This window comes from Melospiza georgiana, chromosome 1, assembly GCF_028018845.1.
Source record: "Melospiza georgiana isolate bMelGeo1 chromosome 1, bMelGeo1.pri, whole genome shotgun sequence".
NCBI classification, from domain to species: domain Eukaryota; kingdom Metazoa; phylum Chordata; class Aves; order Passeriformes; family Passerellidae; genus Melospiza; species Melospiza georgiana.
Genome location: NC_080430.1, coordinates 74,045,891 through 74,070,684, shown reverse-complemented (window position 1 = coordinate 74,070,684; position 24,794 = coordinate 74,045,891). Strand labels below are relative to the sequence as shown.

Here is a 24,794-nt window from a genome sequence, read left to right as displayed (position 1 = left end):
TCCCTCCATGCACTATGACAAGAGCAAATAAAACCTACCCTAAATTTAAAAGCAATAGTACTGACTGCAGTGAAACAGATAACCCCAAGAAAAGGAATTTAACAAGATAATAGGAAGATAACAGTGTAATACTAGGTCTGAGCCGTACTATAAAAATCAATTTATCATCACAGCAAAACAAAACAAACATTTGGTACTTGATATTAAGTGGTTTTTACAAAAATGGGAAATTGTTTTTTATTGAATTCATTCCCCTCAGCCAAGACAAAGCCCTGAACCCTCACACAGAGAGACAGAGGAGTCAGACCTGCAGAGCACTGGCTGCACTGTTAAGGGGATGGCACTTGTAAGTGCAGTGTGTGTCACTGTCACTAAACTGCTACACTGCATTGGAAACCTTATTTCAGTACCTGGGACAGATGCACTTATACTTTCATTCTTCATATCTTTTTGATATAATAATCCCAACAACACAAACCTTGAATTTTCATAGCCTTTATCTCTTCTTTTGAGGCTAACATTGCACACTTTCCTACAGTAATTGAATGGATATGGATGCAATATACAGCCTAAGGTTTATTATTTATTATCTTTTTGAAGCAGCTGTTTAGCAACTGAAAGTAAAAAGGGAGATCTATCCCATCCAGTTTCAGGTAGCTAAGTTAGGTGTTCAAGTTAAAAGGTTCACTGCCCTGAGCTCTTTGTCATTGAACACAGGAACATTTGCCAGCTGAACCACACAGCAAAAATGTCCAAAACTTGTGCTGCCCTTCAGTGTCTGACTGTGAATGAGAAACAGTGCCTATAATCAGCAAGTGTAACATAAGGTATTATTATTTTTGTATAATAATATCAAGAAACTTCATATGCTAGTGAAAATGGAGATATCTTGACCTCATAACAAAACAGCCATTTCTTTAACTCTTTTCATTTAATACTGCCATTCCTTACATTAAAAGAAAAAACAAATAAAGAATTATGCCAATTAAATACTCCACTCCAAAATAAAAACTCTATTTTTCCCTTACAACTGTAAAGGTAAAATGCTCAGTAACTCTTCCTTGTAATGGCCTAAACACCTAAGGCTTAGAAAACAGTATTTTCCTTCTTCAGACAAGGGACTATAGGGCTTGGGTAATGACAAGAAAAGCAAATTATGGAGAAAATGTAGAGTGACTGAGCACATCTTGCTCCATATACAAGGAAGATTTATAATTAGCTTTATAATTATAAGGGGCCTGTTCTTACTTGTAGAGAGGAATGTCTGGCTCTTTTCCTTCTGTCCTGAGAGTCAAGCAGCACTGCTGAAGCTGAGATTTAGGATCATTCCAATCTTGATTTAAAATAAACTCCTGTAGGAAGTCCACAAAGATGCTTTTATGATTGAGAGATTGCAATAAGGGTTTCAAATGCCACAATGTGTTAAAATACAGTGGCAGGAAAGTAAGAAATTGACTGATGTTACCTTTAGCCGTGGAAAAAAGCAAACATTCATGAAAGTGTGAACGTATTCCAAATCTTTATCAATGTACAGAGCAGCAATAAAGGCTGGGGGGAAAAAAAGGTACTGTCACTCTTCCAAGGAGAGCATTATTGGCTTGCACTTTTAGAAACAAGTATCACTGGGTACTTTAAAGCCATATTCAATTACGTTTCAGAGCAGTGATCTGATGAGGGTATTATCCTGCATACTTGGGGAAAAAAAAAAATCAAGTTGACCAAGAGATTAAGTGATTTTCCCAAATCCACCCAGTCATTTAAAGTGCTAGAAACAACACTCTGCTTCTAATCTCACATTTTAACCAGGAGACCATGAATACTTACAAATAAATCACTACTGGGTACCATAAAATAATTTAGATATAAATCACTCCTGTTTGTGTGCTATTTCCATTTGTTTATGGGATTTTGCAAAAGCCAAGTGGTCTGAATTGCTTGCAAAACACAACAAAATACACAAGACAGGGATTAACTTTCTTTGTAGAATATTTATCACTGTTTCCATTTCATGGGAAAGAAGACAGCACAAACTTCCAAAAATTGACTAAAAATAATTTCATTTCCATGCAGCCTTTCCTCTTGTGGAATGACCATTTTAAAACTTCCTCAAATGCAGACAAATGAACCACAGAACTATTCACCTGCTTAACTATTTTGTTTTCCAACAGTGTCAAGAACATACTAATGAAACACTGAAACTGCTGTTAAATAGCTCAATTCAGAATATAAGCTTTAACTTTGAAGACATGCTTTTGACCTGGTCATCTTGAACCTGCAATTTCTACGGTTTCAAATTTCTATCTGCAATTATGCCTTCTTCATGCTTTTATACAGACTTCAAAAATCTAGGTTACTCTTCAAAAATCTGGCTTTCAGAGGTATAGGTATAAATCATTTGGAAACCTGAACATACATTTTTAATAGCGATTTAGGGGATTTCTAATGGCTTTCTTAAACAAGCCCCAAGGAAAAGGAAGTCATTAAGTATGAAGTTATTATAACCAAATTAACTCACATTCCAAGAGATCAGCCAAAGTCTTAGTTCGAAGAGTTACAGGCCTTTTTGTCTTGTCGTTAGTGATGGCAAACTCTTGCATGCCCAGCTCCTCTGCCACCTTGGCCTGTGTCCTGTTGTTCACCAAAGAACTTCTCAACAGCTGCAAAAGAAAGAAGTTCCATTCCTTAGTAAAAATCACCAATAACAAACTACAAAACCTAGGAGAGCTGGGGAGAAAAAGTTACTTTTATCCTTGAGGTTTCTCACTTCTCTCAGTTTACTGACATTTAGATTCAGGGCATCTCAAGTGTTTTATATAGAGACACACTCTGTCACTCTTTCTGCTGGTGATTTTTCTTTCTGTTTCAATTCTTCTCACCAATCTTTACTTATTCTATGGACACATAACTTCAGTATATATGTCACACATTTAAAATGCTTGCTTGTGAGCTTCCTTCCATGTCATCATGAGTCCTGTACTTTCTCAGCTAATCTGCAGTTTTCTAGTTTAAGTAATACACAGTTGTATACATTTTCCCACATAAAGAATAAGTAAACAATATCCTGGAGTCCATGGAACAGCCCCCAGTGTCCACCAAATAATAAATAAATAGGTGGTGACTCAAACAAATACGCATTAAAGCAAGATAGTTCAGTGTTTGAGAATGAGCAGATGAGGAAGCTGCTCCATTCCTTTGGCCAAAGACAAAAATACACAGATGGACAGCCTGTATGCACTATTTGCTCTGCTAGAAGGCAGCACAACTGAGCCAATGCATCCCGGACACAGGTCTGCCTAATGTGTTCCATATATGACAAGGTCAAGGATGTGTCATGAAAAAAACCTTGGCTCCAGACAGATTACTTAAACATAGAGCTCTAACAAAGACATAGAGCTCCCACACAGCTTAAAGGAGTATTTTGGAATTTTAGGGAGAATTTCTGAACCTTTGGAGAGGTCAGCATTTTACCTTCTTGCTTGCTTTTTTGCTTTAAATGGAACAGCATTAAAGAAGTTACAGCTACTAGAAGAGGTAGGAGTGAGAAGTAAAGAATGTCTCCCTTTTCCACAGTTTATGTGCAATCTAGAGTTGAGATGCTGCACACACATTTTTTCCCTTTTTTCGTCTTCCATATCACATTTGCTCAGCTTATTAGATACAAGTTATATGCTACCTGGCTCCAGCACATCAATTGAGCTTATGAAAAATCAAGATTTATTTGCTGCACTTGATACTTCATCTCTCAGAACAGATAAACAAAGAACAGTATGTTCATAATTTGTTTGTCAATGATGTATGAAGCAGATACTCATAACCTGATCCTCGTAAACTAGGCAAACTGCACATAGTACTATTACGCCACTCCCTAACCTTGGTTTAAACTCATTTACTACTTGTTCTATTTCAAAATTCTTTCCTTTTATGTCCTCATGATAAATAAACTATACTTTCCCCAATGATATCCTAAGTACAGCATCCAAATATGTAATCTATGAGACAGAAGTGCAGTGTCCCATGACAAAAATCTGTTTCTTGTAATGGAAGAAGGATTTCTTTTGTTTTGTTTGCAGACTATTTATTTTGATGGGATCCATAATCATGATTAGTAGTATCATAAAACAAAGAGCAACACACACTACCCTGTGAATTAGAGATAGAAAAAAAAAGCCCAGTTATCCTCTTAGCACTGTGGTTATCAACTTGCTCCATATTAGAATTTGCCTCCTCTACAAGTGTGATCAGGCAAGAAATTCAATTCCTCTTCATGACAGAGAGAAGACAGTCCCTGTGCCTTTCCAGCAGCTTTTTTAGAGTTAGTCTCCCTCCACACTGGTAACACACAGATCACTGCAGATGCTGTGATACATGATATGCTCAACTGGAGCCTGGCTTTAATTACAAAGCAGTTTTTTTCCTAATTCTTCCATTTTCACCCAACATATCACTACTCATGACTGTACCAAAAAATGTATGCATAACTCAGCGCTGGAGAAGCTTATCTTCCAACATTCAACAAAATATCAACTTCTCTTCTGGTACAGTATTTGGCTATCTCCAAGTATGTAGATGAGACTATGTTCTCCTTTCCTTTTCTTAAACATAATTATTTTACAGACATCTCTCCACAAGCAATCACTCCACACTGGGAAGCCACTGCATTGCCAGTCAAGTAGAATTCTTTACCAAAATTGCCCTCAACACACCAGACACCGTTTAGTTGATGTTCTATTATTACTTCAAATTTCAGTGTGTCCCCAGATGACAGGAGAAAGAGCTTAGTGTTTGCAGTTTCTCTTCAGATTACACTTTATCAGCCTCCTTTCTCATATGTCTCATTTCATTTGTCACCAAATTTGAAAACATTTTAAGATAATTTTCTCTACAGATGAACACACCTCCACAGTTCAAATTTTATTTTAGGCATTGCCCGCTTCTTTGTATTTTTAAGTGGTTTCAGCATCCACTCCACTCTTAACTTTGCAGTTTTGCCTAAAAACTGAAGTGTGCAACTTGTACTTTCCAACTCACTAATCATTACACTGAGCAACAAAAAGACATTCTAATCACTGTTCTGAGCATTTACACCCATTAACAGCAACATCCCATATTCTTCTGGCCAAACAGTTCTTGCAAGAGTTATAAGACCATGGATGCCTACATTCTTAAAAGTCATGCAGAAAGCAAAAAAGCCCACCAGGCTTTATATCCTGTCTCCTCAATGGTGCAGAAGAATCCATACAAATATAACTGAAATTAAAGAAATGGTGAAGAAAAACTCAAGTAACTTTTAGTCACAGCCTGTCCTTGTTTCTTCCTCAAACAGCTTTAGCCCAAAAGATTCAAGAATCATATTCTTGATAACACATTGCCTGCTAGAGACTTAGCATTGTCATGCTTTTATTGATCTGAGGGAACTACTCTAAAATTAGGCTACTTCCTAACTTTACCTAGAAAACTTGACTAACATTCCTGATATATGTATTGCTTTGCTGATCAAGTAAACTAAGAACATTTAGTAAGCCAAACAAAATTTGTTACTTTCAAACAAAGCCACAACTCAACAGCTGCAGGGCTAGTCAGGAAAAATCTACTAATACTATCATGCTGTATTTAAAGTACTGTAAATTGTTGAAAGGTCTCCAAACTTAGTTGTTCAAAGTCCAGATAAGACAGGCTAAAAGACTACAGCAATCAACAGATGACTATAACTATATTAAAATTAAATTCAAAAGCTACCTCAGGAAGTTCATATTGAAGACAAGAGGAAAAGCAGACTAAAATAAATAGTAAAAATTTTTTTATCAGGATGTATAAACCTGCCTGTATGCATGTTCAACAGACTAGAAGACAGGAATAAAAAAAGTCACATGATACATCTATTTAAATAAATGGTTTAAGACACCCATCTTTAAACAAGAACTAGTCTTGGCCCTCAATTTATCACTGACATCTTCAAAATTTTTGATCCACTTCACAGACTGAACAGAAATTATTGCAGTGGAGTCATAAATCACCATTTTCTATTCATTGCAGTGCTCATGACTTAAAATTAACAAAGCCTTATTAAGAGCAGTGGTTGCTGAGGCTTCTTCTATTAATCAAACTCAGAACAATTCACTGGCTGCTCCGATAATTTCGGTCTCCATCCCACTCTTGCTCTTATGGAGAATATGATTGATGGCAGTCTCACCGTTAAGTGCCCTTCATGATGATCGGGGAAATGTATGAATAAATACTCTGTGGCTACCAACTGCATTATGGAGTCACCCAGGAATTCCATCCTCTGGTTGTGGCCTCTGAAAAATGAGACATCAGTGCAGCAAAATCAATAAGCACTCATGAGGAAAAAACCAAAACCAGCATGCACACACAAATTAAAATGAAGAGTGATCTGAAAGTGAGCCTTGCTCATTTTCCAAACACATTTAAGACAATTTTTCAGTGTTAATCAGGTGAGATGAAAACACAGCTCATTACTGTAGTAACACCAACTTACAGGCAAAAAGAAAATCGGGATAGCTACAAATAAATGCAATCATTAGATTACAGATCACAGACTAAATGAAGGAGAAGAGCAGTTAACATCAAATCTGTATTGGGATAAGATCTCTATCTCAAACTTGTTTTAAGAAAATGAATTAATGAAAGCAATACTTCAACAGACAAAAATGTCCACTCACAAGAAAGGAAAGGATCAGGGTTTAAACTCATACAAGATCCTGGAGAGGATAAGCACTGATATGAAGTTTAACAAGGGCAAGTGCCAGATTCTCTGTCTGGGACAACCCCAAGTTGTGGGTATAAAGTGGAGAATGAGATGTTGGAGAGCTGCATTGTGGAAATGGACCTGGGGGTCCTATTCAATGGCAATCTGAACACGAGCCAGCAGTGCCCTGGCAGCCAGGAGAGCCAAACCTGTCCTGGGGGCATCAGGCACAGCATGGCCAGGCAGGCAAGGGAGGGGATTGTCCTGCTCTGCTCTGGGCTGGGGCAGCCTCACCTCCAGTGCTGGGGACAGTTTTGGGAACCACAGAATAAAGACAACATTAAGTTGTTAGAGAGTGTCCAAAGGTGAGCAACTGTGATGGTGAAAGGTCTTGAAAGGATGCCAAATAAGGAGCAGCTGAGGTCACTTTGTTCAGCCTGGAGGGGACTGAGGGGAGACCTCACTGCAGAGGGAAATGGAGGGACGGGTACTGATCTCTTCATTTTCATGACCAGAGACAGGGCTCAAGGAAACAGCATGGAGCTGAGTCAGGAGAGGTTTGGGTAAGGTATCAGGAAGAGGTTTTTTTATCCAGAGAGTGGATTAACACTGGAAAGGCTCACAGGGAAGTGGTCACAGCACCAAGCCTGTCGAAGTTCAGGAAATGTGGGACAACACTCTCAGGCACATGGTGTAATTCCTGGGGTGTTCTATGCAGGGCCAGGAGATGGATTTGATGATCCCAATGGGTTCCTTCCAACTCAGCATATTCTGTAATACTGTTTGCTTGAAAACATGCCTGGCAGCTTTGCAAGCAACAGAACACAAGGGCAGTGCTTGGATCAAAGAGTGTAATTCTTTTCTCTGCCCAAATGTACCTCCAGGTATGTTTTGCTAAGGTCTCAGGAGTGATGCACAAATATCAGTCATGCAAAAAGCACAAAATAAACACGAGGATAGGTCTCTAACACCTTCTACAGTCTTTCCCAAGGTATTTGCTACTGTAGTGTGCCACTACACAGGTGGCACACTGAGCCAGGCAGGCTTGTGAACATAGCTGCTCTATTCCAGGAAATACATGTAACATAGTTTGTTCGCAGACCAGGCAATCTGGAATACTCTAACAGAAGGGCCAACAGAGCTACATGAGGACTCTTGCTATGTACTCACAGAGTCAGATGGTTAAAGCCTACTGTCCTCAGAGTGAATGCACGTGCTAGAAGTCGAACGTGAGTAAAGATGACTCCAATTGCCTCCTCAAACTCTGTAAGCTTTTGAAGAACTGGAGAGGTCTCAATGAGTTGCCTGTCAGTATTGGACTCCTGCAGCTGCAAGAAAAATGTCGTGCAAGTAATGACAAGCTGCAGAAATTTTCAGAGAAAAGCAAACATTCTTTAAATCAAGAGCAAAGAATACAATGAACAAGTTCCATGGACAGCTGAACTGAGAAAACCACATTTCCTCTGCCTTTTTGGTCTTGAGTAATTATCAGTCAAGGAAAAGATGAGCTCAGATGTATGCTGAGACATTTAAACCCATCCACTTGCATGTCTCTACATGTGGATGCATTGCAGCATAATACAAACTTTCACAAAATATGTACAATTTTGTATTTCTGCATTTTCTAACATTATCACATTGTTTACAACTGAGCAACACATTCAAAAATTATTAGAATAGGACTGGAAGACTGACAGCATGCCAAGATGAAACAAAATCCAAATCAATTTCTTCCGCTTCCCTTAAGTATCAAAAATCAAGAATAAATACTTTAAATATTAAATTCAAAAGGGCATACTAACACAAGAATATTAAAATTATTACTTTGGGTCAATATCTTTTCTTATCAGTTTCTTGTCTGATGTCATTATTGAGATGACACCGTTAAATGCATTTGTGGAGCTGGGAAATGGCTTAAGCATTTCCTCCACCCTTTCTGAGCATCTCTTTGGTATAGTAATGCTTTAGAGGATGAATTATCAAGAAGGATGCCTAAAAGAAAAGTAAGAATAACCACAGCTTTTTAAACTGGCATTGAGATAATTTTTGGTTTGTTGTCTGTCCATTTTCTATTAATTGATTACATTCAATTTGTCTTTTTTCTGTACAGAGCATTCAGTTCACACTTTCATAGAGCTACATACCCTTGCACCAAAATTCCACACTTGGGTGATAGTTGTTATTTTGGAGTTCAGCTGCATGTGGAGCTGAGACTTTTTGCTTCATCATGCATAGCCCTTTCTATTTACCTACACTGCTTTTTAAAACTCCACAGTGAGTCACCCTTGCATTCTCACAACCAGAGTGCAATTCTTCAGTCTGCTGTTGTCCCTGCTACTTGAAATAATTTGGTATTGTCAACAAACTGCCACCTCACTGCTCATCCTCTTCCCTAGGCTGTCAATGAGAACAGCTTGTACTTGAGCAAAGATCCCGAGGGAAATCTGCCAGTGATCACCACTCCTTGCAAGATGTGGTCATTTCACTCCTGTTCTCCCTTTCTTATGTTTATGTTTCAGCCATTCCTTTTAATCTGGTAGGAACTGACATTTTTCATTGAAGTTGCTTTTTTTTATTGCTTCTTAAAAAAAAATAAAATTTTAAAAGCCTTTCTTGACTGTCTTTCCAACAGCCTCTCAGGAAAGCCAGCAGACAGAATCATCTGCATTATCACCTACTGTTTTTTCTCCTTCACATGCATCTGTGAGGCAGGCCTTGTCTTTACATGTTGATTCTTTCTAGAGTCCACATGTATCCAGATGATCACTAATTATTTTTTAGACCATTTCTACAGACTTGACTACTGCCAAATACACAGAACTGAAGACCCGTAACTGTGTTATCTTACCCAGGGTTCTTTTGTTGGTTTTTTTTAAATTGATTGGGATCTCATTTGGCATATCATTACAGTGATTTTTAGCAGTTTTTAAATATACCGTTTTTCAGGCTAGCTGTGCCAAAAGGCCAGCCCGAGCTGCCTGTGTTTTACCTACTGGCAAAACTCCCCAAGATGGTTTTGGGATGTGGAAGAAAACAATTTTCATCACACAAGTCAAGGTAGTAGTAAGAAATTATAAGCTTCCTACACTGACTTGCTGATCTCTAAGCAGAGTGCAAGTCTATGCGAAAGCAGGGATGAAATGGTTAAAATAAACTAAGAGAAAAGAAAGAAATTCACCGTAAGAACAATCTTCTTTGTAGCTGTGCGTGCCACCACACAGGACAGCTAGTGCTGAATCTCAAAATGTTATCTTCCATTAAGAGTATTTTGTATTTACACTCAGAGAGATGTGGTTGTAAAAATTCTTCACATGCACTGATTTGTTCCTGAAGATTTTGTCTGTGCATTCACTGCTCTTTTAGCAGTAACCCTGCACACTCCTGCTTGCATTGAAGACAAGGAGGCACAGTGCAGAGAGGCTCTGACACTTGCTCAATGTCTGCCCAAAAATTCAGTAAGGGAGAATGGACTTGGACATCAATCTCCCAACTTCCAGCCTCATAAACCAACAGCTTGTGAACTTGTATCCTTGGATACATGGAGGATAAGTTAGCCTTCAGACACCTTTGTAATTTTAGTGCTTATGTGGTATTAAAGTTACTGGAATCACTGCAACAACCACACTATCACTGCATGGGCACAAACACGCAAAATCAAAATAGAATAAAATCAAAACTTTTATGGCATTCAATTAATATGCCTTCCTACTATTAAGGTTTCAGTCCTAATTTTAGGTTAAGAAAACACATTCATAGATTGTTTTTCACCCTTTTCCTCCAATTTTGAGAAAACAAACAAGAAGCTGTCAAAACATTACCTCATTTTATTTACTGTACAGGCACAGTTATACAACAAACATGAGCCAAGGAAAGGTGAATGATTAATTCTCAGAGAGGCAAAAACTCACTACTTATTTAAAAAAACCAACCAAACAAATCACCAGCCAAACACAAAGGAAAACATGTATATATATTCCTTTGGCTACTCTTTAGCACAATTTCTGAGATGTCATCACAATGGAAACCTATGGAAAAGCATCCCTGAAAATAAAACAGAACAGTGAAATTTATTACAGAAAGGGATACACTTACTTGGAGTGGGTGTAGTGGATAATTAAGCCATACATCCCGCAGGTCCTGCAAACATTGAGAGATGCCTTTAATGCTCAAGGGAGTCATTTAACAAATTCCACAGTACTAAATAAAATGTCATTACTTGAAATACTGAACTATTTCAGATGCTGACTCTGCTTATTGCAAATTCAATAGTGCTGGCAAACTAATTTTTAAAATCGTGTATTTGCTGTTCAAACTGCCTGTAGTTCTCCCAATTAGCTTGTGTCAAAGAGGTGGAAAAATCCTTGAACCACACAAAAAGTGGTTAAAGAAGAAAAAGATTTGTTTAAGCCTCAGGACTAACTTTATTTGCAAGTGCTCCTCAGTAGCAAGTTTGAGTTCTCCATAGGAAAGGACTGAAAGAGGAAAAAAAAAATCCCACTTATTTTCTACTACTTCATAAAGGCTTCCTTCGCTATAGCCACCAAGCAGCAAATAAACAGTGAGTTACAATAGGCTTCTAAACACTTTTATTTCTAATAAGCTTTGTAATTTTACAGACTTAAAGGAAGGAAAATAATATACAATTCATCCTCTCCCCACTGCCATCTGTGCTGCCCCAGCAGTGGGTACTTTCCTTCACCTTTACACAGAACATGTTCTAACTAACAGCCATCTCATCTAAGACACAGCCTGATCTATTCCTGCACACTGTAATTGTGCAATTGGGTAAATGCTGAGTGAAACACCCTCCTTTTTTTTTCTCTCCAAACATATGTTTAAAGCTTTTAGGGAAGGATGATTTAATTGATGAAACAGAATAGATGCTCGGCAAGTGCATCATTCCCTCTGAGCCAAACACCTGGATCTGCAGTACCCATTTATGCTTTCAGAGCAGCACTTTGAATGGAAGCTGTCAAGTTTCCCTCACCAGCCACCCATTCCCTACCCAAGTCAAGCAACCCAAAGTACACCTGAGAAAATACCATAATTTTTTTGCCTGGATCAGTAGGGTTTGCTCTCCTAATTCAATTTCCAGGAACTGCATAAAACAGTATTTCTGTTCATTTGTGATCCTTAAGTAAAACAATGGAGACAAAAGCACATCAAGTTCTTTTTGAACTGGAAATCAAATCATGTAAGTACATAAATACCTTTTCATTGAAGAGCAAACGTCCAAATAATTGTTTTGCTTCTTCTAGGCTTCCCTCTAGATAAACAGCTCCTACATGAGGGGACCAATATGTCAAAGGTCAATAATGCAATTAGTACTCAGAAAATTACTAAGCATGAGAAAGTCAAAGATCTTGGACTTCTTCATCTCCAACACATTCATTTTTAAAAGCATGCTTTCTGTAGCAACACCTTTTTTTGAGAAATTTAAAGCACATTAAACACCGGTGTAAATCAACAGTCATAAAATGCAAAGAAAACCTGAAATAATTATATCAATGATAGAAAATTATACATCCAAAGAGCAAAGTTTATACAAATTAACCTGTATTTCCAGAAGTACTTTCCAGTACTAGACAATTGTGTCTAGTACTGGAAAGTACTTCTGGAAATAGTTAACTAGAATACTAGTACTAGTACTTCTGAAAATAGCTAACTAGACAATTGTGCCAGTTTTAGCTGGGATGGAGTTCATTTTCTTTGCAGTGATTAGTACAGTATATTTTCCATTTTTTGCTGGACAGAGGTTGATAAAACAGAGATGTTTTTGTTATTGCTGATTAGGGCTCACACAGAGTCAAGGCCTTCTCTCCTTTTGGTATTGCCACACTGGAGAGGAGACTAAGGGGTGCTTGGGACGTTGGGAAGAGACACAGTCAGGACAGGTGACCCAAACTGACCAAAGGGATATTTCAGACTGTTGGACATCATGCTCAGAATATAAATTGAAAGGAAGAGGGAGGAAAGGGGTATGTTGGGAGTGATCATGTTTGTCTTCCCAAGTCACCATTATGTGTGACAGGGCCCTGCTTTCCTGGAGATGGCTGAACAGCTGCCTACTCATGGGAAGCAATGAAATGATTTCTTGTTTTGCTTTGCTTGTGTGCACAGCTTTTGTTTTCCCCATGAAACCATCTTTATCTCAACCCATGACTTTTCCAGCTTTTATCCTTCTGATTCTCTCCTCAATCCCACTGGTGGAGGAGTGAGCAAGCACTGCATGGGGCTTGGCTGCTGGCTGGGGATAAACCACAACAACATTGGCAGACAGGGAAACCCATGAAATACATTTCAATAACTAGCAAACAATTAGCATTTATTCTATACTTGCAATAAGATTTCACTCTGCATATAAACAATGTGTTGGGACTATTGCAAAGCTCAAGGTCTTCCTTGAGCCTCTTTCCTTATTGGTACCACAATAATTTATTGTCTGAGCTGGAAAGGGCATCTCTGCATGTCTCAGTTTCTGAAGATCATGTTTGTTTATTTTTAAACTTCACACACAGCCCTCACTAGCTCTCTCCACATGTCCATCAGTAACAAGCTCGGCAAAACTTAACATATTTTTTGCGTACCCTATATACTCTATATCTGCACAGGCACTTCTTAAATTAGTATCAACATTTTGTCCTCTAATACGTTTTACAGGAGAACTTCTGAAAACCTCAAACTTGTTATTGTAAGCACAAAAGCAAATGGAATACACAGCTACATGAAGAACACAGAGAAAGGGAGTGCATGTTCCCAGACACAGGAAGAACGTGATTTGCCTTGCCTTTCCTTTCCCCTTTGATTCCTCACTAGGTCTACTACTTTCTTTGGACTCTTTGAAGAACAGTTTGGGGGTTTATAAGACTAATCTGGAAGAGGAATATTATGAGAGCACAAAATTTTAAACAATTCCTAGGCAGCCTGCTCATACTTCTGGTTTTTATGTTCATCACAGCGACTTTGTGATGATGCACCAGACCTTCCAGCAGGGCCTCAAGTAGGAGCTCCAGACCCTACATATACTTTTATAGTCCCTTAACAAGCTCCCACATTTTAGCTATAGCACTGAAAAAATCTCACTGCTCAATTAACTTGCTGAACAGCTTTGTATTGGAGGTTAAACAGCAAGCCTGCTCTCTCAGCAAATCTCAATGCTTGCCAAATAGTTCTCATCACTACATCCTAGACAAGCTGAAGCCTATGAACAAAGACACAGATACATATCTAGTGTTCCTCTTCTGTTTGCTTTTTATTTTTAAATTAAAGATCAAAGCGTTCATGGAAAGCAAAACAGAGTTAAAAAGAAAACTCTTATTTCTTGATAAGAGGAAATGCAATCCGGCCCAAGGCAGAATGCACAGAACTATTGACAACTAAGCCAACTCTGATCTATTTTTCAAAGCAGGACAAAACGCTTCAGGAGCTCGTGTAGTATATAAAGACCTGTAACAGGGCTAAACCATTCCCACAGCTAGTAACTTGTACAGTACATCTCGATGAATATGAAGTCAAACCAGTGAGACTAACTTGCTTTCTGTACTCAAGCAAGTAAAGGTTCATAAAAATTTGCCATTTAAAATAGAGCTTGTGCAGATGTAATCAATGAGATTTTCAACCTCCTGGCTTGGTAACTGTGGTCAGGCCCTGACTTCCTCTGCAATATAAACCTGTAGACCAGTGCAGCCAGTCACTAATCTGCATCTTAGTGCCCAACAGCAAATTTGACACAACTCGCCTTCACCCTCAGCTAGAGGGTAGCTTTATTACACCAGCCATATTGCCATGCTTTTTACCTGTAAGAAAAATGCAAAGACTAAAAGGTATTTACTTTGCAAATTCACAGAAGGGTAGCAGGGCACAGAGAAAGTAGTCTGGTGACTCAGCTGGGCATGCCTGATTCAGAAAGCAAGCTGCTGCTAAAATTCAGGGCTGAGGCTGCAGGTCTGTTCAAGCACTACTGGAAGCTGTGAACCTGCTTATCTTCTGCCAGGCCATGCTGAATGAACTGCTCCCCTGCTCCCACAGGGGGCAGGTGTCAGGCCACGCTGGCACAGGAGAGGTGGAGCTCTGCAGTGACACAAGACAGCTTCACCTTCAGTGTGTGAAGCCAGAACATGGAAAATGAGATTTTCATGGTTGTACTACACACTGAATGTGTTTATACATGTGGGATATGTGCAGGAGAAGGGAAGGGACAAAGATGATGCAGGAAGCCTTACTGCTACTGGCACTGCTCAACAGGCCCACATCTCCTCCATCACAGTTTACATGGCACACAGACAGGTATAAAATGTACCTGCCTGCACACACAAATGCAAACACTTTACCTATGAGGGCTTCAAAGCAGTTGGCCATGGCATGGCGGAGATCTGACTCCCTGCAAAGGTCTGGACCATGAGCGTAGAGCATGAATCGTTCCAGTTCCAGCTTCTGCAAAACATGTAGAAAGAGTGAAAACCATGGCTTTAGAAGTACAAGAGTACCAGTTTAGTCATTAAAGTTCAATTACACTGTCATAATGCAGCTACTAGGCCTGAATGAACTATGAAGCTTTTCTCCAAAGTTTCAGTTTAGACACAGGCTAAAATGAAGAAGTTTTCTTTGTTTATGAGAGGTAAAAACTGGAGTGTGAGACCATGGAAAAACTAGAATTATCAAACCAAAAGAAACTAAAGCAGAACAGTGAGGAATAGGAACTCTGGTAGACACAATCCACTGAACATCTGGCTTTTTCCTCTAAGACCATCAACAGGTGGTAGCCTCTGGGCACTACAAGAGAAGGCTCATATTTTAATCTGCAGTGCCACCTAGCTTCCTTTGTCCTTTCAAAAGTGCATCATTAACACACTTCTGTGGCCTGAACTATACTTCTGCTTGCCAGCCAAAATCTCAGACAGTAAGCCAAATATTTTCTATAATATATGATAATTCTGCTATAGAAATGCAGGCAAGAGCCCCTAGATTCTCTTTACATATTTGTCTTTTTGACACAAAACCATTATTGGGATTTTTAAAGAAGAGATTTATGCATCTTGCAAAGTTTGTACGAGAACAGGCTCTTCCCAGCTGGGTGTTCAGTTTCTACTGATTAATTTCTTGTTAACTTTTAACTTCATCCTTCCAGAGTATGTTTGAGAGGTAAAGCTGGAGACTAAGTTGTTTGAGATGCATGGTTTAGACGTGTTTCAATTGCCAAAAAGAGTTTTCCATTTTCAATGAATGGCAGCCTGTTCACTGCTCCAGAACACTGTGAATTACAACTGACAGTGTTCCACACACTTCATAATGCACAGCCACACTTGCTGGAGTCAACATAAGAGTAGAATATTAATTGTTTTATATAAAATTTCAACTTCTTATACTCATCATTTGCTTCTTAGTTATGAACAGCATTCCACAAGTTCAAGAGACATTGAGAGGCTGAGAAATATATTGAGTGAACTGAATGCAATATGACACGGCAGGGGAAGAAACCAGGAACATCATATAAGACACATGAGAGGAAAATTTGGAATTTACAGATATCTAATATTTACAGCTGCACTTACAGTTTTTAAAATATTGCAACAAAAATTTTCAAAAATTGTTCTTGTACAATGATAAAGGCTGTGAACAGACTTGAAGAATATATGAGCTTTCCTGATGCAGGTTTAAAAATACTATCATTAATTCAAATGTCAGGCAATACTGTATTTGTAAACAAGGCCCTGATATGCAATGTTTCAATCAATCCATGCTTATCTAAATTAATAAAAAAAGACATAGAAGAAAATTATTCTGTTCATTGCTTATCCTATGCCTCTCCTGAGACCTGAGCAAAAAGATATGTTAGAAATCCTGCTGTTTTTGCCAAAATCCCAAGATTGGATAAGCTTGTTTAGGGCACTGTGTGATTACAGAGAGGAAAGATTAAAAGAGCCTCTTGAAAACCATCAGCAGCACACAGTGGACAGTATGTGCACATGTGTGGCATAATCAATTACATCAGTAAGTCTCAGACTGTTTCTTAAAAAAAAAGCTAACAAAATCAAGAATGAATAAGGGAATACCTACCTATTTATGAATAGATTGAATCAACTTTATGTATCATATTACCATGCACCAGTATCATATATGGAAATATAAAAAGCTCCATTGTTCACAGAACTAAATTAAATAAAATTCTAAGGCATCTTAATTTTTCCTAGGAGATAATACAACTCTTCTCCAAAACCTTGTTTAATATACTGCTGACTATTCTGACAGTCTACAGTGGACCTGAAAACGACTGCATAGGTTATGGAGCAGATGCCATTTTCCCCCCCATATTTTCTTGCTTCTGTTGCCAAGTTCTCTCTACACAGTCTATCAGAAATTATAAACAACATGTTTATAAGTTTGATTCTTTTTCTTCACTGAAGGTCTACTGTCAGCTTCATTACTTGTGCAAATTAAAGGCAAGTACAGGCACACCTTCAACAAAGACTAAAAACTCATCTCTACGCCTGCAAAAATCACATGCATGCTTTGGAAAAGACAAAGTTTTCCTTTATCCTTAAAATCTACTTTCAAACTGAAAAGGGTTCCTGCATCCCCAATCTTGTACACAAAACACAGCAAAGAAAGTGATGCTCAAAGCAGGCAGTTCCCTCAAGAAGCAGTCCAGACACTGATATTTTTCTACCCATGGATGTCCAACACAGAAGCACAGAGAGCTGTACCTTAGCCAGCATGGCCAGGTGCTGGTTCTGTACGATGGCAGTGCGGTACGTAGCTAATCCTCCTTCCTCCAGAGTGGGAAACAGGTAGTATAAGTGGACACTGGCAACACAAAAAGCAAACCAGATGCTGTTAGCATGTGATTAAAGAGGAACCACATGCACCTGCAGAGAACTGTGTCCTTCCCTCAGACCCTAGTGGGTAATACACGTATACAGGTGGGTCCCTTCCCAAAGTGGAACTCAGCTTTAAGCAAGGTAAAGATAAAACATTCAAACAATGCCCAATCCTCTCTGATAGGACAGCACTGGCAGCAGGGCAGGAAGAGAGCTGCTTCTCTGCTGGGCAGCACATAGTGTCTAAATCCCTGCAGTTGCCAGCCTGCAGCTCCCTCATCTCAGGTTTCTGTCTAGCAGCAGCAGCAGCAGCAGCAGCAGAGGGCTCGGCACAGCTGACACCTAGAGGATGCGCAGGAATAAAGCACAAGGGAAGCCTCAGCCTTGAGAAACGCCCTGCTGTGGGTACACGGCGCCTTCAGGTGCTGCTGCTGCTGCCAACAGGACACCCATCAGTTTATACATGTTTCTGAAAGTACTTTTAACAGATGCTAATGGAAACAAAGAACAGACCTCAACAGCCTGGATTTATCTAATGTGTGAAGTGATTATTCCACCAAAAAAAAAAAAAGTAAAAATCACAAGCTTTTAACAACTTTTGATGGTATTTGTCATCATGCTAGCAAGGTTCTTCATAAAACAGAAACAAAACGAAAGTAATTCACTGATCCCATCAAGATCTGCCTAATAAATAAATGATTCTGGATACTTTCATCTATGACTATCTAACCCATGTCAAAAAAAGTTAACACATAGAGGGTTTTCAACATCCTCTAATTAAGGCACTGTATGGCACTAATTATTAAAATATTTTATTAAGCCAGTACACAGGGAGAAAAATGCAGATGGATGCAAGATTATTTAAGGACAAAAACTGCCACAAAACTTAGAGGCAATCCAATCAAGCATCATAATTCACAACAGCAGACACCTGAAGTTAAGAGAGGTAGAAAAAAAATCAGACTTAAATAGGTGCTTACATGCTCTATTGAACAAAAATGGAGCTCATTTTTTTTCTGAATCGAGACAAAAGTTAGCTCAGAAAGAGAACTGATGGCTGATGAACAATGACAATGAAAAATGCAAGACATTTTAATCAGCAAGTCTTCCATCTTATCAGCCTGTACTGTTGTATGAGAGAAAAGGCCATGAGTTTTAAGGGCAGTGGAGACCTTTATAGGCTAATAGTTTTTAATATCACGTAGCTAGTGGCTAGTAGAGAACAGAGATATAAAGGCAGTTTTGTTGTTCATGTAACAAACTGGCTTGAAGAGCAAATTAGCAGTAAACAAGACAACACCTCTATTTGAAACAGTAGAACAAAGCAGGTGAAAAAAATTATAATCTTTACATTGTGCAACCTGTTTGCCTCTAGTAAGGTGAGGTAGAACAATGGAGGTAACTAATAATATGACTGTATTTTTCACTGATTTCAGAATACTCAGGCCAGAACTGGAGAAATTTTTGATGAACCATGGAGTTTTTTTCATTACTTTTGAACAGACTACATATGTGCTAAACTATTTAAGTTGTTATAGAAGCTAAAGCCCTAATTACTGGAAATACAAGAACTGCAACACATTCAACATTACCCATAAATGCTTCCCCCTTGCAACTAGACAAAAAGAACCCATAGAAACAAAACAGCATGCTAGGAAAAACATCTTTCCTTTAAAAAAAAGGGTAAAAAGTTCAACTTGTCTACAACTGAATAATCTCTAACCCAAATCAATTGCACTCCATGAAAGAGAAACTCTAAGTTTCTATTTTGTAATCTTTTTTGTTTTATCATGACCACTGGAAGAATTATCAAGAGAGCTGTCTGCAGGTGTGCAGGTCTAAATATCAGGCAGGGCTGCAAACATTCACAGTGAAAGTAGACACTGGAAAGTTCAATAAACACAACACTATAATAATAACATACCAAGGTGAAAACTGTTGAAGAATTCCCCATTTACCTTGTTAAGAACTCCACCACAGCATCTCCCAGAAATTCTAAACGCTCATTGTGGTTAATCCTGAAAAAGGCATTTTAAAGTTCACCATAACCTAAGTAGCACATACTGGTTATTTACACAACACAATTAAAACAGAAAAAAATCAGAGTTGATTGCTAATCAGTCATGATACTAATTTTTGCAGCCTCCCACACCCTCTCTGGATTACAATCCTTTCCAAAACAGAATAATAACTATGTGAATCATGAAACTCAGGACTGACACCACCATCTCCGAAATTTCCCTATGTTCTGTTCTGAGCTATTGTCAAAACTTCACAAAATGGGAAAAGGAAGCAGGACTGCTGCCTGGCACTGAGGTCAGGTTTCTCTGTCCATCAGAGGGCACCAGATGATTGAAACAAAAAGCCTGTTCCAAGCCTTGTGCATGACACTAGGGAGCTCTACCTAATTAACATCAACACCTGCAGGGCAGGATGACCCTGCAGCAGATCGTTGCTATGGCAGAGGGAATAGGAACTTGGATTTTTCATAGCACCTTTAAATGCCTTGTTTTCTGTAACTTCCTCTGAGCTCAAAAGAAAGAATGGCTGTAGCAGGAGATGCATCCAAAAATGCCATTAACTTATTAGAATCTTTTATTTCCTGTTTTCTTTCATCACTGCTCCTGATTCACATTTGTTTTCTATAATTTTCCATAAAGTTTCATTTCCTTCAAGCTGTCTGCCTGCTTATATTAAAAGGACTAATAAGGGCAAGCAGCTGAAAAAGACTGTGAGCTTGTCTTTGAATACATACAAATTTCTACTCCAGATACCAAAGCAAGTAAGCAGCACCATTTTTGATTTCACGTATGATTGTAACAGAATCAAGGCAATTGCCACAGGATTTTTTTTTAATCCAGAAGATTCTTGTCAAGTATTTGGCAGCTTTTATTGTAATAGTCACTCCTCCAACAATTATATAATTAGTGTAATTTCTGAAATAGCAGGCCTTTGTTATGGGGTGAAAGAATTCAAGTACTTCTGCTGTATAAAACAGTAGTGTGTGAACAAACCTACAACACCTCTGTGTGGCAACATAACTGAAAACACACCTGTCTCAGAAATGTGACTTTACATTTTTGTGTTATTTCATAAGAATTAATGCAATTTAGCCTTATGTTATCTTTAGAGGATTCAAATAAGCTTGAAAAGGGCATAGTCTAGATGAAACAGCATTTGGGGAACAGTGCCACAATAATTTATGCAGAATTAAATTTCTCCTATTCCCAAGCTTCTTTCAAAATGATGGCTCTTGAGTCCAGCTAGAGCACTACCTGACTAAAATACACATTGCCATCTAGTTCATGCATTTAAGAGATTTCACATGCAACTGCTTCTTGCATTAGCTTTGTGAGCTTTGTGTATTCAATTTCAGCTCAATATGGTGCCAGTGGCTGTAAACCACATCTTAAACTATATTTATCCTCACAAAATTCTTAGTGGTCATTTACGGATTATTGCATTAAAACATTAATGGGTTTTGCATCTGTCTTTAAATTGGAATAGTAAATCAGCAAAGCCCATGCTCAGCACCATACTCCTGTTAACAAGGTGCCATGCCAGGAAGGGGCTACCGTGAGAAAACATGATGAAGAATCCAATTTATAGCACTGATAACAACGACAACAAATCTTTATTCTGCAGAAAGCAAAAAGGTAGCCTTTTAGTCCTCCTCATTTCAAGGATCAACAAAAATGATAGAATTATCTGTTAAAACCTTCCTCAGACATTTTCTGCAGCCATGACCAAACATTTACTATGTCACTGCTAATGGAGGTTCAGCACACCTTCATAATATAAAAGTCAATTCAAAATGACTTTTCACTTCAACTATTTGCCAAAGCTGTTGCTGACAGTTAGTTGGTTGTTTCTATTAAGTATCTCCCACTGCAGCAGCTTCCTTACTTGCAAACAACTATTTTCATTACCTGGAAGGAGCTGGATCATCCTGTCCCAAACGGGACATAATATTTATCAGGGTGTTTATCCCTAAAAACATAAACAATGCACTATTAAGTAAACAGACACTAATTCACTTTGAATAAATGCAGAAAACAATTACTCAAAATGTTACTTTGTAATTGCTGTACACAAGATTATCCTGTTATTTACAGGGCTCATTACATAAAGTATAATCCTTACCAATGCTCTCTGCCTAACTGACCACAGTCTCATAACAACATTATTGAATTTCTGCACACAGGGAGCCAGATAAATACCACCTTTGCATGAAAAGGACATTCTAAACATTACATAAGCAACAAATAATTTACTTCATTATCACTGAATATACTTTAAAGGGGTGAGGAATATTTTGCAGCAGAGAGACCACACATTCACATTAGTAAGACACATTTACAAAATATATTCCAGTTTGTTCACCATGTTGAGCAGCAAATTAAGAAAACAGTACTTGCCAAAAATCTAAGCAAATACATCCTCCCATTTATTACCCTTGCTTGTTTACAGCTCTTCACTTGCTGAATAATTTGCAAAATCCAGTCTTTTAGAAAGACCTCACCAGTGTCTGCATATAATTATTGAAATCCTCTACTAAAGGCATCTCTCAACAGATAAATGGCCAAGGAAATGATAATGGAACAAAGGGTGTTCTTACTGATTAAATGTGAGGTAAAAGAAAAATTTAAATGCTAGTGGTGTAAATAGCATACCTTTTTTTCTCATGTGTATATGGTGAACTTTTCTATCACCATACTTGGGCTGTCGAATCCCACAGTTGGATAAGGAATTTCTGGCATGATCCGGATTCATCCCAAAATTTAAATGATGGCTTGGGTGAGTCATGGCAAGCTATAGTGTAACACATACAGGAAAAAAAAAGATTAAATGTATTTTTGCAAATGGAAGAAAGACATTATCATAGACCAGTAGCTAGTAATAGTTATTTTTCAGTTTGAAGAAAGGTTACAAAGTGATGCAGTCAATCAGAAACTTGGTTCCAGCAATTTAAATGTAGGGTGAGCTATTTCAGATGTCAGAAAAAAGCAACATTTCTGCTCAATCATCAATTTAGCTAATTAACTTTCATCATTTTTTTCTTTAAAGAAAAATTAGTTTAGAAGAGAAAAAGCATGAATTCTCAATTTGCCTTAAGACTTTTGCTTACCAGCTTTGCTGACCTGATTTCAATACATTTGCTTACTTAAAAACATATTCACTCTAACACTGAACTATAAATATTCATATTAAAAAAAAATTAAAAGAGCTTCTCAACCATCCATATTTACATTACTTAAGTATCTATAAAACTCTCCTAGCTCAAAAAATGAAAAAACAACAAGTACATTGTTCTTGGCAGAGTTAATCACAGAAGAACTCTTTCCCACATGACTATAGAGGACTCATTCTTCACACGGAAGAGGAATGACAGGATCAGTCCTCTGTTTTACCTTTGTATCACCAAGGATTACCAAAAGCTTACTCTGCTGCTGGCATCACCACTGCAGAAATGGCAACAGTAAACAGAACTACAGCTGTTTTTCAGAACTCCATCCTGCAAACTCACACACTTTCTCCTTCTTTACACATACACAGACCAAAATATCGTGCATGTATAGAAGTATGTGCACACAAAACTTGTGTATAAAAAAGAGGAAACACTGGAAAATGCAAGCTGCAAAAGTTACTTCTGACACATGTGCAGGACTGGTGCTGCAGACTGTGAGCAAAGCCATTCAGTAATTCATTCAAACATTGTCCGTTGCCTTCCAAGCACAAAACTTAAAGAGCAAAATTATATTTAATCAACAATAAGAACTTTCCCCAAGTCCTTTTTAATTCCTTGATAGTATTACTAAGTTTGTTGTAATTGCACATTCTGACATTCTGCTCCATCTGGACTAGATGACACATCACAGCTTTTCTGAATAGATAATTCAGTGTAATCTTTTTTTAACCTGCCTGTACCTTAAAAAGAATATACCATGATAAAATAGGTAACAATCAATGCAGAATTATACATTAAATGTGCATTAAAAAGCACCATTTGTTATAACCAAACATGATTAACACTTTATTTTTATGCTCTCATCTCTTTTTGATTAAATTTACTTGCTCGTTTGTGTGTTTGGCTTCAACATTCTGAAAGTTTCCATCACTGCATTTTTATGTTTGACATTAAAACAAAGACAACCTGCCAACAACCAAGTCCTAGAAAATGCTCCATGTTTAATGTAACTTGCAGCAGGAAAACACCTGGAAAACAAATCCTAGAAACCACAAAAGCTGTGAGAAAAGACATTTCCTTAAAATAATTCAGGAGTAAAATCTACAAAGAAAGACAAAAACTGCCATGTTTAGAAGTTAGCCCAGTCACTGGAGAGAGATGACGCTTACTTTAGAAGGAAGCTCTGAACAGAAGTCCCCATTTTCCTTCAGTAAACTCAGAAAAGGTCTAAGAGGAAAGGGGCCACCATGCAAAGAACCAGCCTCAGAGGTAATCAGTTCCAAATATGCACTAACATAAAAGGCTGCTTATGTGACATGGATGCATCTAAAACAAGTAAGAACTTCTCCTCTCCAGTTCCTGCTCTTGCTTCTTAATAAAAAAAATTCATCATGTGCTTGCAGAAATCAAGAGCTAAACAGAAGTTTGCAAATTTCTATTCACTAGCTAAAAATGAAAAAAAGGGCAATGTTTTAACTATTCTCTTTTGGAACAACTGGCTACAAAAACAAGAAGCAGGGCACATCCACTCATCTGCAGAATAACACTGTATTCTCTATAAATACCTGAAAAAAGAACGTACCCAGAAATGAGTACTTGACAGTCTTTTCAGCAACTGCATTTTTGTCTTGCTACACATTACAAGCAAATCCAGATCTACCACGGGAGCAAAGGTAGATGCAATATCTATGTGAACAATAGATATCTCGATTCAGAAGTCTCTTGGGAAAACTGAAACTTTCAGATGATCTGCAGTACAAGTAATCAGGTCCATCCAAGCTCTGGCAATGCCATGCACTTCAGCACTATGGATGAGCTCAGCAATATCATGGAGAAACCAGCAAGATACTGGGGTTTCCTTTTCATCTCTTACCTGCAGCAAGCACCTATCTCGAAAAGTGTAGCCTATCAGTTTGTCCAAGTGCATCAGACACTGATGGTAGCGGACATGGTGGGTGAGCACAGGAAGCATCATTGCATGCTGAAAACACAAATGCAATAAGGAAAATCATTCAGCTTTAGTGTACAGAGAATTCAGTTGGCTGAGCTAAAAATACAAACATTTCCCAATTGTTACAACTCT

The 24,794-nt window shown here is 38.1% G+C and overlaps 1 protein-coding gene across 3 annotated transcripts in view; it reads right to left on the bottom strand.

Moving 5' to 3' along the window:
- Positions 1-24,794, bottom strand: part of DROSHA (drosha ribonuclease III) — a 71,283-nt gene that overhangs the window by 4,946 nt on the left and 41,543 nt on the right. For all 3 annotated transcript variants that reach the window (XM_058027776.1, XM_058027784.1, XM_058027795.1), the window contains exons 17-29: positions 24,585-24,692; positions 22,197-22,335; positions 21,453-21,513; positions 19,482-19,541; positions 17,410-17,509; positions 15,037-15,139; positions 11,917-11,987; positions 10,799-10,843; positions 7,877-8,034; positions 6,191-6,296; positions 2,516-2,657; positions 1,466-1,548; positions 1,249-1,352 (exon numbers count right to left, since the gene is read on the bottom strand). In XM_058027776.1, coding sequence (XP_057883759.1) covers positions 1,249-1,352; positions 1,466-1,548; positions 2,516-2,657; positions 6,191-6,296; positions 7,877-8,034; positions 10,799-10,843; positions 11,917-11,987; positions 15,037-15,139; positions 17,410-17,509; positions 19,482-19,541; positions 21,453-21,513; positions 22,197-22,335; positions 24,585-24,692 — 1,280 coding nt within the window. The remainder of the gene's footprint in view (positions 1-1,248; positions 1,353-1,465; positions 1,549-2,515; positions 2,658-6,190; positions 6,297-7,876; positions 8,035-10,798; positions 10,844-11,916; positions 11,988-15,036; positions 15,140-17,409; positions 17,510-19,481; positions 19,542-21,452; positions 21,514-22,196; positions 22,336-24,584; positions 24,693-24,794) is intronic.